General features: G+C 37.1%; 1 protein-coding gene across 1 annotated transcript in view; it reads left to right on the top strand.

Annotated features, from left to right (window-relative positions):
• RTF1 (RTF1 homolog, Paf1/RNA polymerase II complex component) overlaps nt 1-15,367 on the top strand; it is an 85,827-nt gene that overhangs the window by 40,082 nt on the left and 30,378 nt on the right. The window contains exons 5-6 of the mRNA XM_037834265.1: nt 11,270-11,384; nt 12,071-12,182. Of these exons, the coding sequence (XP_037690193.1) occupies nt 11,270-11,384; nt 12,071-12,182 (227 nt within the window). The remainder of the gene's footprint in view (nt 1-11,269; nt 11,385-12,070; nt 12,183-15,367) is intronic.

Raw genomic sequence — 15,367 nt, 5'->3', positions numbered from 1 at the left:
CTTGTTAGTTTCTACAAAGAAGGCAGCTGGGATTTGGATAGGGATTGAGTTGCATCTGTATAATATTTGGGAGAGTTCTGCCATTTTAATTATATCAAGCCTTCCAATCCATGAACATGGGATACCTTTCCATTTATTTAGGTCTTTAATTTCACTGTACAAGCCTTGCACTTACCTTTTAAAATTTATTCTTAGGTATTTTATTCTTTAAATGTTATTGTAGTACAGTTTTCATAATTTCATTTTTGGATTATTCATTGCTAGTATATAGAAAAACAGTTGATTTTTTGTATTCTGCAACCCTGCTAAATGTGTTTATTCTAATAGTTTTTTTATTGGATTTTTTAGGGTTTTCTCTGTACAAAATCATGTCAGCAGTAAATAGAGACAGGTTTACTTCTTCCCTTCCAAACTTTCCAAACTTGAAAACATTAATTTCTTTTTCTTGCCTCTATTCCCTGGCTAGAATCTCTAGTGCCATGTAGAATAGAAGTGGCAAGAGTGAACATTCTTGTCTTGTTCCTGATCTTAGGGGGAATGCATTCAGTCTTTCACCGTTAAGTATGATGTGTGGTTTTTGTATACATCCTTTATACAGATTGAGGAAGGTCCCTTTCTAGTATATTGAGTGTTTTTTTGTTTTTTTTTTTTTAATCGAGAACGAATTAAAAAAAGAACAGAGGTTGAAAATTAATAATGTAAATTATTAGATTTTGCCCAGTGCTTTTTCTGCATCTTTTGAGGTGATTGTGTAGTTTTTCTCATTTATTCTATTAATGTGTATTACATTGGTTTTCTTATGTTGAACCGTTTTTGTGTACCTGAGATGAATCCCACTTGATTATGCATACAACCCTTTTTATTAATTGCTAGATTCAAATTGCTACTATTTTATCGAGGGTTTTTGTGTGTCTGTGTTCATGAGGAATATTGGTCTGTAGTGTTCTTCTCTTGTGATTTCTTTGTCTGATTTGGGTATTGGAGTAATACTGTCCTCATAGAATGAGTTGGGAAGAGCCCCCTCCTTTTCTACATTTTGGAAGTGTTTGTGAAGCATTGCTATTAATTCTTTAAATATTTAGTAGAGTTGTCCAGAGAAGCTGCCTAGAAGTTTTTAAATTATAATTCAGTCTCTTGTTATAGATCTATTCAAATTTTCTGTTTCTTCTTGATTTGGTTTTAGGGTTTTGCAACATGGCAGCAATTTTTATATTCCATCTGAATTATCTAATTTGTTGCCATACAGTTATTCATAGTATTCCCTTATGATGTTTTTTTATTTCTTTAAGGTCAATAGTGATGGCCACTCTGTTCTGAATTTAGTAATTTGTCAGTTTTGTTGATCTTTTGAATAAACGAACTTGTGGCTTCATTGATTATCTCTGCTGTTCTTCTGTACTCTATTTCAGTAATTTATGCTCTAATCATTATCATATCTTTCCTTCTGCTTGCTTTATTTTTAATTTGCTCTTCATTTTCCAGTGTCTTAAGGTGGAAATTTACATTATTAATTTTCAACCTCTGTTCTTTTTTTAATATAGGCATTTACAGCTGTAAATTTCCGTCTAAGCACCGCTTTAGTTGCATCCCATAAGTTTGGTGTGTTTTATATTCATTTCAAGTATTTTCTAATTTTCCTTTTGATTTCTTCTTTGACTTGTTGAAGAGTATGTTGCTTAATTATTGTGAACTTTTTAAAAGAAGTAAATTCATAGCAGTGTTCCCTTATATTATAAAACTACATTAATAACCTTAATAATGAGTGAAAGGGCATTACAAAAAAAATGGAAAAACAGTGAGTACTGTTTTATTTAAGAACTCAGTAAAAAAAACTTCACAATTAGTATTATTTTAGAGTGTCACGTCTAGAGTTTAACGTTTATTAGATTCTTTTATTCTGTAAAGTTCCTTAAACTCTTTTAAAAAATGACTTTTGTTTCATAAAAGTCTGATAACTATCATAGGAAGGAGGCCTAAATTCTATTTGTTGGTGAGACTAGCATATTTGTTCACATGGTTGTAAAGGATTGGGGGAATATTTTTCCTAATGAAGAAAGATGGAAAGTAGTGTTTTAAAAAATACACCCTTTATCCTGACCACCTTAAAAATGTGACATTGGCTCTGTGATGCCATTCTGTTTCTAATGGCACACCATTGAAGTTTAGCTTTGGTACCTAAATTGGTCCCCTGGAATAAACTGTTTTCTTCTATTGTGTGAAGATTAAGGGAGATCTGCATGTTACCAGAAGTCTAAAGATGAGTACAGCAGTATCCTAAATATTTCGTCTCATTTTAAGTCTATTTCCAATTGTGCATTCAAGTATTTTTGGTTTATTTATCCTCAGTATTTTTAACATTCTTGTAAGGGACACTGGAGTTTCTTGCCTGAAGCTAAAGTGTTTATAAACTCCTTCCCCCTCCTTACTTCATTTTTCTAATCTAAGAGAAATCAGTCTTTTTTTTTTAAATTCAATTTTATTGAGGTATATTCACATACCATGCAGTCATACAAAGCATACAATCAATTGTTCACAGTACCATTATATAATTGTGCATTCATCACCAAAATTAATTTTTGAACATTTTCATTACCACACACACAAAAGTATAAGAATAAAATTTAAAGTGAAAAAGAACAATTAAAGTAAAAAAGAACACTGGAAGATGGCAGACTGGTGAGCTGTATGTTTTAGTTACTCCTCCAGGAAAGTAGGTAGAAAGCCAGGAACTGCGTGGACTGGACACCACAGAGCAATCTGTCTTTGGGCATACTTCATACAACACTCATGAAAACGTGGAACTGCTGAGATCAGCGAAATCTGTAAGTTTTTGCGACCAGGGGACCCGCGCCCCTCCCTGCCAGGCTCAGTCCCGTGGGAGGAGGGGCTGTCAGCTCCGGGAAGGAGAAGGGAGAACCGCAGTGGCAACCCTTATCGGAAACTCATTCTACTGATCCAAACTCCAACCATAGATACACTGAGACCAGACACCAGAGAATCTGAGAGCAGCCAGCCCAGCAGAGAGGAGACAGGCATAGAAAAAAAAAAACAACACGAAAAACTCCAAAATAAAAGCAGAGGATTTTTGGAGTTCTGGTGAACACAGAAAGGGGAAGGGCGGAGCTCAGGCCTTGAGGCGCATATGCAAATCCTGAAGAAAAGCTGATCTCTCTGCCTTGTGGACCTTTCCTTAATGGCCCTGGTTGCTTTGTCTATTAGCATTTCAATAACCCATTAGATCTCTGAGGAGGGCCTTTTTTTTTTTTTTTTTTAATCCTTTTTTCTTTTTCTAAAACAATTACTCTAAGGAGCCCAATACAGAAAGCTTCAAAGAATTGCAATTTGGGCACGTCAAGTCAAGAGCAGAACTAAGAGAGCTCTGAGAAAAAAGGCAATAATCCAGTGGCTGAGAAAATTCACTACACACCACAACTTCCCAAGAAAAGGGGGGTGTCTGCTCACAGCCACCATCCTGGTGGACAGGAAACACTCCTGCCCATCGCCAGCCCCATAGCCCAGAGCTGCCCCAGACAACCCAGTGTGACGGAAGTGCTTCAAATAACAGGCACACACCACAAAACTGGGCGTGGACATTAGCCTTCCCTGCAACCTCAGCTGATTGTCCCAGAGTTGGGAAGGTGGAGCAGTGTGAATTAACAAAGCCCCATTCAGCCATCATTTGAGCAGACTGGGAGCCTCCCTACACAGCCCAGCAGCCCAGAACTGCCCTGGGGGGACGGCACTCACCTGTGACATAGCACAGTCATCCCTCAACAGAGGACCCGGGGTGCACGGCCTGGAAGAGGGGCCCACTTGCAAGTCTCAGGAGCCATACGCCAATACCAAGGACTTGTGGGTCAGTGGCAGGACTGAACTGAAGGATTAGACTATTGCAGCAGCTTTAAAACTCTAGGATCACCAGGGAGATTTGATTGTTAGGGCCACCCCCCCTCCCCGACTGCCCAGAAACACTCCCCACATACAGGGCAGGCAACACCAACTACACACGCAAGCTTGGTACACCAGTTGGGCCCCACAAGACTCACTGCCCCACTCACCAAAAAGGCTAAGCAGGGGAGAACTGGCTTGTGGAGAACAGGTGGCTCGTGGACGCCACCTGCTGGTTAGTTAGAGAAAGTGTACTCCACGAAGCTGTAGATCTGATAAATTAGAGATAAGGACTTCAATTGGTCTACAAACCCTAAAAGAACCCTATCAAGTTCAGCAAATGCCATGAGGCCAAAAACAACAGAAAATTATAAAGCATATGAAAAAAACAGACGATGTGGATAACCCAAGCCCAAGCACCCAAATCAAAAGACCAGAAGAGACACAGCACCTAGAGCAGCTACTCAAAGAACTAAAGATGAACAATGAGACCATAGTACAGGATATAAAGGAAATCAAGAAGACTCTAGAAGAGCATAAAGAAGACATTACAAGACTAAATAAAAAAATGGATGATCTTATGGAAATTAAAGAAACTGTTGACCAAATTAAAAAGATTCTGGACACTCATAGTACAAGACTAGAGGAAGTTGAACAACGAATCAGTGACCTGGAAGATGACAGAATGGAAAATGAAAGCATAAAAGAAAGAATGGGGAAAAAAATTGAAAAAATCGAAATGGACCTCAGGGATATGATAGATAATATGAAACGTCCAAATATAAGACTTATTGGTGTCCCAGAAGGGGAAGAAAAGGGTAAAGGTCTAGGAAGAGTATTCAAAGAAATTGTTGGGGAAAACTTCCCAAATCTTCTAAACAACATAAATACACAAATCATAAATGCTCAGCGAACTCCAAATAGAATAAATCCAAATAAACCCACTCCGAGACATATGCTGATCACACTGTCAAACACAGAAGAGAAGGAGCAAGTTCTGAAAGCAGCAAGAGAAAAGCAATTCACCACATACAAAGGAAACAGCATAAGACTAAGTAGTGACTACTCAGCAGCCACCATGGAGGTGAGAAGGCAGTGGCACGATATATTTAAAATTCTGAGTGAGAAAAATTTCCAGCCAAGAATACTTTATCCAGCAAAGCTCTCCTTCAAATTTGAGGGAGAGCTTAAATTTTTCACAGACAAACAAATGCTGAGAGAATTTGCTAACAAGAGACCTGCCCTACTGGAGATACTAAAGGGAGCCCTACAGACAGAGAAACAAAGACAGGACAGAGAGACTTGGAGAAAGGTTCAGTACTAAAGAGATTCGGTATGGGTACAATAAAGGATATTAATAGAGAGAGGGAAAAATATGGCAAACATAAACCAAAGGATAAGATGGCCGATCCAAGAAATGCCTTCACGGTTATAACGTTGAATGTAAATGGATTAAACTCCCCAATTAAAAGATATAGATTCACAGAATGGATCAAAAAAAATGAACCATCAATATGTTGCATACAAGAGACTCATCTTAGACACAGGGACACAAAGAAACTGAAAGTGAAAGGATGGAAAAAAATATTTCATGCAAGCTACAGCCAAAAGAAAGCAGGTGTAGCAATATTAATCTCAGATAAAATAGACTTCAAATGCAGGGATGTTTTGAGAGACAAAGAAGGCCACTACATACTAATAAAAGGGGCAATTCAGCAAGAAGAAATAACAATCGTAAATGTCTATGCACCCAACCAAGGTGCCACAGAATACATGAGAGAAACACTGGCAAAACTAAAGGAAGCAATTGATGTTTCCACAATAATTGTGGGAGACTTCAACACATCACTCTCTCCTATAGATAGATCAACCAGACAGAAGACCAATAAGGAAATTGAAAACCTAAACAATCTGATAAATGAATTAGATTTAACAGACATATACAGGACATTACATCCCAAATCACCAGGATACACATACTTTTCTAGTGCTCACGGAACTTTCTCCAGAATAGATCATATGCTGGGACATAAAACAAGCCTCAATAAATTTAAAAAGATTGAAATTATTCAAAGCACATTCTCTGACCACAATGGAATACAATTAGAAGTCAATAACCATCAGAGACTTAGAAAATTCACAAATACCTGGAGGTTAAACAACACACTCCTAAACAATCAGTGGGTTAAAGAAGAAATAGCAAGAGAAATTGCTAAATATATAGAGACGAATGAAAATGAGAACACAACATACCAAAACCTATGGGATGCAGCAAAAGCAGTGCTAAGGGGGAAATTTATAGCACTAAATGCATATATTAAAAAGGAAGAAAGAGCCAAAATCAAAGAACTAATGGATCAACTGAAGAAGCTAGAAAATGAACAGCAAACCAATCCTAAACCAAGTAGAAGAAAAGAAATAACAAGGATTAAAGCAGAAATAAATGACATAGAGAACAAAAAAACAATAGAGAGGATAAATATCACCAAAAGTTGGTTCTTTGAGAAGATCAACAAGATTGACAAGCCCCTAGCTAGACTGACAAAATCAAAAAGAGAGAAGACCCATATAAACAAAATAATGAATGAAAAAGGTGACATAACTGCAGATCCTGAAGAAATTAAAAAAAATATAAGAGGATATTATGAACAACTGTATGGCAACAAACTGGATAATGTAGAAGAAATGGACAGTTTCCTGGAAACATATGAACAACCTAGACTGACCAAAGAAGAAATAGAAGACCTCAACCAACCCATCGCAAGCAAAGAGATCCAATCAGTCATCAAAAATCTTCCCACAAATAAATGCCCAGGGCCAGATGGCTTCACAGGGGAATTCTACCAAACTTTCCAGAAAGAACTGACACCAATCTTACTCAAACTCTTTCAAAACATTGAAGAAAATGGAACACTACCTAACTCATTCTATGAAGCTAACATCAATCTAATACCAAAACCAGGCAAAGATGCTACAAAAAAGGAAAACTACCGGCCAATCTCCCTAATGAATATAGATGCAAAAATCCTCAACAAAATACTTGCAAATCGAATCCAAAGACACATTAAAAAAATCATACACCATGACCAAGTGGGGTTCATTCCAGGCATGCAAGGATGGTTCAACATAAGAAAAACAATCAGTGTGTTACAACACATTAAAAACTCGAAAGGGAAAAATCAATTGATCATCTCAATAGATGCTGAAAAAGCATTTGACAAAATCCAACATCCCTTTTTGATAAAAACACTTCAAAAGGTAGGAATTGAAGGAAACTTCCTCAACATGATAAACAGCATATATGAAAAACCCACAGCCAGCATAGTACTCAATGGTGAGAGACTGAAAGCCTTCCCTCTAAGATCAGGAACAAGACAAGGATGCCCGCTGTCACCACTGTTATTCAACATTGTGCTGGAAGTGCTAGCCAGGGCAATCTGGCAAGACAAAGAAATAAAAGGCATCCAAATTGGAAAAGAAGAAGTAAAACTGTCATTGTTTGCAGATGATATGATCTTATATCTAGAAAACCCTGAGAAATCGACGATACAGCTACTAGAGCTAATAAACAAATTTAGCAAAGTAGCGGGATACAAGATTAATGCACATAAGTCAGTAATGTTTCTATATGCTAGAAATGAACAAACTGAAGAGACACTCAAGAAAAAGATACCATTTTCAATAGCAACTAAAAAAATCAAGTACCTAGGAATAAACTTAACCAAAGATGTAAAAGACCTATAGAAAGAAAACTACATAACTCTACTAAAAGAAATAGAAGGGGACCTTAAAAGATGGAAAAATATTCCATGTTCATGGATAGGAAGGCTAAATGTCATTAAGATGTCAATTCTACCCAAACTCATCTACAGATTCAATGCAATCCCAATCAAAATTCCAACAACCTACTTTGCAGACTTAGAAAAGCTAGTTATCAAATTTATTTGGAAAGGGAAGATGCCTCGAATTGCTAAAGACACTCTAAAAAAGAAAAACGAAGTGGGAGGACTTACACTCCCTGACTTTGAAGCTTATTATAAAGCCACAGTTGCCAAAACAGCATGGTACTGGCACAAAGACAGACATATAGATCAGTGGAATCGAATTGAGAATTCAGAGATAGACCCTCAGATCTATGGCCGACTGATCTTTGATAAGGCCCCCAAAGTCACTGAACTGAGCCATAATGGTCTTTTCAACAAATGGGGCTGGGAGAGTTGGATATCCATATCCAAAAGAATGAAAGAGGACCCCTACCTTACCCCCTACACAAAAATTAACTCAAAATGGACCAAAGATCTCAATATAAAAGAAAGTACCATAAAACTCCTAGAAGATAATGTAGGAAAACATCTTCAAGACCTTGTATTAGGCAGCCACTTCTTAGACTTTACACCCAAAGCACAAGCAACAAAACAGAAAATAGATAAATGGGAACCCCTCAAGCTTAGAAGTTTCTGCACCTCAAAGGAATTTCTCAAAAAGGTAAAGAGGCAGCCAACTCAATGGGAAAAAATTTTTGGAAACCATGTATCTGACAAAAGACTGATATCTTGCATATACAAAGAAATCCTACAACTCAATGACAGTAGTACAGACAGCCCAATTATAAAATGGGCAAAAGATATGAAAAGACAGTTCTCTGAAGAGGAAATACAAATGGCCAAGAAACACATGAAAAAATGTTCAGCTTCACTAGCTATTAGAGAGATGCAAATTAAGACCACAATGAGATACCATCTAACACCGGTTAGAATGGCTGCCATTAAACAAACAGGAAACTACAAATGCTGGAGGGGATGTGGAGAAATTGGAACTCTTATTCATTGTTGGTGGGACTGTATAATGGTTCAGCCACTCTGGAAGTCAGTCTGGCAGTTCCTTAGAAAACTAGATATAGAGCTACCATTCGATCCAGCGATTGCACTTCTCGGTATATACCCAGAAGATCGGAAAACAGTGACACGAACAGATATCTGCACGCCAATGTTCATAGCAGCATTATTCACAATTGCCAAGAGATGGAAACAACCCAAATGTCCTTCAACAGATGAGTGGATAAATAAAATGTGGTATATACACATGATGGAATACTACGCGGCAGTAAGAAGGAACGATCTGGTGAAACATATGACAACATGGATGAACCTTGAAGACATAATGCTGAGCGAAATAAGCCAGGCACAAAAAGAGAAATATTATATGCTACCACTAATGTGAACTTTGAAAAATGTAAAACAAATGGTTTATAATGTAGAATGTAGGGGAACTAGCAGTAGAGAGCAATTAAGGAAGGGGGAACAATAATCCAAGAAGAACAGATAAGCTATTTAACGTTCTGGGGATGCCCAGAAATGACTATGGTCTGTTAATTTCTGATGGATATAGTAGGAACAAGTTCACAGAAATGTTGCTGTATTATGTAACTTTCTTGGGGTAAAGTAGGAACATGTTGGAAGTTAAGCAGTTATCTTAGGTTAGTTGTCTTTTTCTTACTCCCTTGTTATGGTCTCTTTGAAATGTTCTTTTATTGTATGTTTGTTTTCTTTTTAACTTTTTTTTTTCAGACAGTTGATTTAAAAAAGAAGGGAAAGTTAAAAAAAAAAAAAAAAGAAAAACAAGGAAAAAAAAAAAGATGTAGTGCCCCCTTGAGGAGCCTGTGGAGAATGCAGGGGTATTTGCCTACCCCACCTCCATGGTTGCTAACATGACCACAGACATAGGGGACTGGTGGTTTGATGGGTTGAGCCCTCTACCATAAGTTTTACCCTTGGGAAGACGGTTGCTGCAAAGGAGAGGCTAGGCCTCCCTATATTTGTGCCTAAGAGTCTCCTCCTGAATGCCTCTTTGTTGCTCAGATGTGGCCCTCACTCTCTAGCTAAGCCAACTTGGCAGGTGAAATCACTGCCCTCCCCCCATGTGGGATCAGACACCCAGGGGAGTGAATCTCCCTGGCAACGTGGAATATGACTCCCGGGGAGGCATCTAGACCTGGCATCGTGGGACGGAGAATATCTTCTTGACCAAAAGGGGGATGTGAAAGGAAATGAAATAAGCTTCAGTGGCAGAGAGATTCCAAAACGAGCCGAGAGGTCACTCTGGTAGGCACTCTTACACACACTTTAGACAACCCTTTTTAGGTTCTAAAGAATTGGGGTAGCTGGTAGTGGATACCTGAAACTATCAAACTACAACCCAGAACCCATGAATCTCGAAGACAATTGTATAAAAATTTAGCTTATGAGGGGTGACAGTGGGATTGGGAAAGCCATAAGGACCACACTCCACTTTGTCTAGTTTATGGGTGGATGAGTAGAAAAATAGGGGAAGGAAACAAACAGACAAAGGTACCCAGTGTTCTTTTTTACTTCAATTGCTCTTTTTCACTCTAATTATTATTCTTGTTATTTTTGTGTGTGTGCTAATGAAGGTGTCAGGGATTGATTTAGGTGATGAATGTACAACTATGTAATGGTACTGTAAACAGTCAAAAGTACAATTTGTTTTGTATGACTGCGTGGTATGTGAATGTATCTCAGTAAAATGATGATAAAAAAAAAAAAAAAGGACATTAGACAGCTGGTGAGACTTGAATGGGATCAGAGCATTAGATGGTAGGAAGACATTCCGCTCCTGATTTTGATGGTGGCTCTGTGCCAATGTACAAGAATGTCCTTCTTTGTACATTAAAGGATTCAGGGTATGGGGCAGTAGATCATCAACTGACTCCCAGTGGTTTCAAGGGGGAAGAAAGCTCTCTGTATAGTACTTACAAATTTTCTGTATGTTTCTGATTATTTCAAAATAATACATGTATATAATTTTGTTCCAAAATATATATAAATTATTGTTTCAAAAAAAAAAAAGAAGAACACTGGGTGCATGGGATTTTTCTCTTTTTTTGCCCCCGTTTTTCTACTCATCCATCCATACACTGGACAAAGGGGAGTGTGATCCACATGGCTTTCTGAATCACATTGTCACCCCTCATAAACTACATTTTTATACAATCATCCCCAAGATTCAAGGGTTCTAGGTTGTAGTTTGACAGTTTCAGGTCTTTACTGCTAGCTATTCCAAGTCATTAGAACCTAAAAAGGGTTATCTATGTTGTGCATTAGAGTGCCTACCAGAGTGACCTCTCGGCTCCTTTTGGGATCTCTCAGCCACTGAAACTTGTTTCATTTCATTTCACATCCCCCTTTTGGTCCATCCCACAATGCCGGGTCTAGATTCCTCCCCGGGAATCATATTCCACGTTGCCAAGGGGATTTACACCCCTTGGTGTCAGATCCCACATAGCGGGGAGGGCAGTGGGAGAAATCAGTCTTTATAAATATTTCATTGCTACTTAAAAACCAAACAAATATCTTTTTACCAGATTTGAAATCAAGAAAAAACTAAAAACAGCCAAAAAGAAAGAAAAGAAAGAAAAAAAGAAAAAGCAAGAAGAAGAACAGGAAAAGAAAAAGCTGACCCAGATTCAGGAATCTCAGGTAGGAAATTCAGTGGTCTCATCCAAAGAGTAAGACCTGTTTTCAGTATGCATATGTATGTATGTGTTTATATAAAAGATGGATTTGTTTTAATCATTGCATGTCAGTTATTGCAAAACTATCGCATTCTGTTTACACTCTGTAGATTTCATTAATCTCTGGACATATTTTACCGTTCCACATTTAGCTGTTTAATTTCTTAGACTTTCTTCACCCAAGTCTGCATTTAAAAAGCAGCCCTCTAGTCTGTGAGCATTCCTTAAGGGAAAATAGGTAAACATCCTGTCCTTAGGTAGCCAGATTAGTTATGATGTGTACCCAAGCATATGTCATCCTGGACTTAGTAATAAATATAGCTGAGAAAATTAGTCATCTCTACATTCATCATGAAAAGCTTTGTTGACTTTATCAACAAATAATAGCTGTGATATAGTGTGTCCTTCCAGAAAGAATTTATTTCAACAATTCTTAAATTTATTGTTTATAGGGGAGATAAGACAGGGGCTGATTTTACTCCTGTATCTTCTTTGTCCACAAGAGGATGCTCTCTCACCTTGTTCAGATTTTAAGCTTCTGCAGCCATTGCACATTCACATTGGAGGAATGAATGTGATGAATTGCTGAGTGTAGAATCTTACTGTCACCTGTTGGTAAAAGTCTTATCCTACACGTTCTTCCCTTCCCAGGTAACATCCCACAACAAGGAACGGCGTTCCAAACGGGATGAAAAACTAGATAAGAAATCTCAAGCCATGGAGGAGCTGAAAGCAGAGCGAGAAAAGCGGAAAAACAGAACAGGTAAGTGGGGAAAATGTAGTAACTGCTTTGTTACTTTGATCATATGACTTGATTTCCAGGTGCCCATTTTTACTTTTCCCTTTTTTGGCTCTTTACTGTGGAAAATTCCAAACACAAAAATATAATAAATAGTATAATGAAACCAACATCTTTCAACAATCAGCTAATGGCCAATCTCAGCAAAACTATATTCCCCTTTTACCCCAGATTATTTTGAAGTAAATCCTAGCATCAGAATATTTCAGCTGTAAATATGTCAATACATGCCTCTGAAAGATAAGGGATCCTTTGTTTTAAACATAATTGCAATACTTTTATCACACCTAAAATATTAACACTGAATTCCTTAATATCAAATATCTAACCAGTGTTCAAATTTCCCTAGTTTTATACTTTAAGGGAAAAAAAAGTTTATTGTTTGAAGCAAGACCTTAAAAACAAGGTCCACACATTGTGATTTGTTAAGATGTCCTTAAGACACTTAATGGAGGGGTTTTCCCTTTTCTCCCCTTGCAGTTTATTTGTTGAAAAAAACAGGTCATTTTTTCTTGTAGTTTCCCATAGATGCTGACTGCATCACATTGGTGTTATTTAATGTACACCTCTGATCCCTTGTATTTTCTGTAAACTGGTAGTTAGATCTAGAGTCTTGGTCAGATTCAGGTTTAATTTTGTTTTTCTGTTTTTGTTTTGTGTTTTTGTCAAGGCTAACTCTTACCTAGTTGGTGTGTACTCCCATCAGGGGCACAAAAGTCTGATGCCTCTTATTTTGTGAGGTTACCAGCTCTAACAGTCAGCTTTTACCACAATAACATGAAGTAACATACTACCCCCAAACAGACATAAAAAAATCATTAGGACTAGACTGGGACCAGGTCTATTCTACCCATTTCTTTTATTCCTTGGACCAGCGTGCCCAGGGCATAATTTTCTCATAGTGATGGCAAAACTATAAAAGAGACCAGCAGAAACACACAATATTTCTTAAGGCCTGGTCTTGGAATTGGCACAGTGTCACTTCTGTGCACATTGTTTAGGCCAAAGCAAGACATGTGACCAAGGCCCCCATCTATGAGGCTGAGAAGAACTACAATTACATGGCAAAAGTCTTAGGTACAGAGAGTGGTAAGGAACTGTGAATAGTAATGCATTCTGTCTCAACAGCCATTGATGCTCATTACCTAGATTAATTGATTAGGGGTTGCAAAATGTTGATATTCTAATCTATCATTCTTTTTTCAATTTAATTTTTTTCTCTTTATTAGAGAAGTTGTGACAAGTTTATAGGAATAATCATGTATAAAATACAGGATTCCCATATACCACCCTATTATTAACACCTTCTTTGGTATGGAACATTTGTTACAATTGATGATAGCACGTTTTTATAATTGTACTATTAACTCTACTGCAGTTCTTTCTTCATTTATTAGTAGGTCTGTTTCTATAAAGAAACTTCTCATCAGCTATGTAGTTACTCTAAGGATTAGTTTGTATAGGAAAGACAGGATAATGCTTGATTTTTGTTTCTTTCAAAAAATTATATTGTTTCTTCTGATGAGGTTTGTTTATCTTCAATATACTAATAAACTCCTGGATTTTAACATACTTTATGTGTTTTAGTCCATTGCAATTATTGTTAATTGATGATCTTTGTCCCGTCTTAAGCCAGTTGTTGTGTGAATCCTTTTGGCACGAGACCCTGGTAGTGTTTAATAGCTTCCCTGTTTTCTGGGTGTAGAATCAGCCATTTCTCTAAAGACTTCTGGGTTGTTGTTTTGTTTTGTTTTTTCCCATGAGAAATTATATTTAGAGACCACAGTCTGCATAGAAGGAGTGCTCATGGTATTTGGTTGGCCATTATTTCTAAGCCTTGGTGTATAAAGCTTAAGAATTTGTTTTTTGAAGAGTTGAAATACATCATGAGCCTCATAGTGATACTTCCATTTCAATTTCAGGACCCCATGGTTTTTTGTTTTGTTTTGTTTTGTTTATAACAGTTTTATTGAGGTAAAATTCATATACTTCATAATTTACCTAAATAGTTTTTAGTATAGTCACAGAGTTGTGCAACTGTCACCAGAATCAGTTTTAGGACTGATTGAAGAATCATCACCCCAAAAAGAAACTTTGGAAAAAAAAAAAATAGAGTAAATTCTGTACCCCTTGGCCATCAGCACCACCACCACCCCCAAGACCGCAGCCTCTAGCCCTCAGCAACTACTAATCTACTGTTTTGTCTCTATCGATTTGCGTATTCTGGGCATTTAAGATAAATGGAATCATTCAATATGTGATCTTCTGTGACTAGCTTCTTTCACTTATTGTTACGTCTTTGAGATTCATCCATGTTGTACCATGTGTCGGTACCTAATTCCTTTTCTTGTCCTAGTAATATCCCATTGTGTGGCTATACCATACCATATTTTATCATTTTATTTATTCAGTCACCTGTTGATGGGCATCTGGGTTATTTCCAGTTTTTTACTATTATGAATAATGCTGCTATGAACATTCGTGTATAAGTTTCTGTAGGGACATGAGTTTTCATTTGTCTTGGGTATATAGCTAGGAGTGGAATTGCTTGCTGGGTCATGTGGTAACTCTGTGTTTGACCTTTAGAGGAACTGCCACACTGTTTTCCAAAACAGCTTCACCATTTTGCATTCCCACCAGCAATGTATGAGGATTCTACTTTCTCCACGTCCTTGCCAATATTTGTTGTTTTTTGTCTTTTTTATTATGGTAATTCTAATGGGTATGAAGTCGTATATATTGTGGGGTTTTTTTTTAATTAAACTTCTATTTTGAATAATTTCAAACTTACAGGAAACTTGCAAAACTAGTAAAAAACCCATACAGAGAATGCCAACATACCGCCAATTCAGATACCTAAATTCACCAACTTTTAACATTTTGCCAGAGATGCTGTATCTTTCTGTTGGTTCTATTCAGTTATTTATCCATCCATCAACCTTTCTTATCTGTCTCTATGTATCTATCATTGTGGTTTTGATTTTGTGTTTCCCTGTTGTCTAGTGATGTTGAACACCTTTTCATGTACTTTCTGGATATTTGTATATCTTCTTTGGAGAACTATCTATTCACATTCTTTACCATTTTTTAATTGGATTATTTGTCTTTTTATTATTGAGTTGTAAGAGTTGTTTATATATTTTAGATAC

The sequence above is a fragment of the Choloepus didactylus genome, chromosome 4 (assembly GCF_015220235.1).
Source record: "Choloepus didactylus isolate mChoDid1 chromosome 4, mChoDid1.pri, whole genome shotgun sequence".
Lineage (NCBI taxonomy): Eukaryota > Metazoa > Chordata > Mammalia > Pilosa > Megalonychidae > Choloepus > Choloepus didactylus.
Note: the sequence above shows the minus strand (reverse complement) of the source record. Positions and strands in the feature narration are given on the sequence as shown.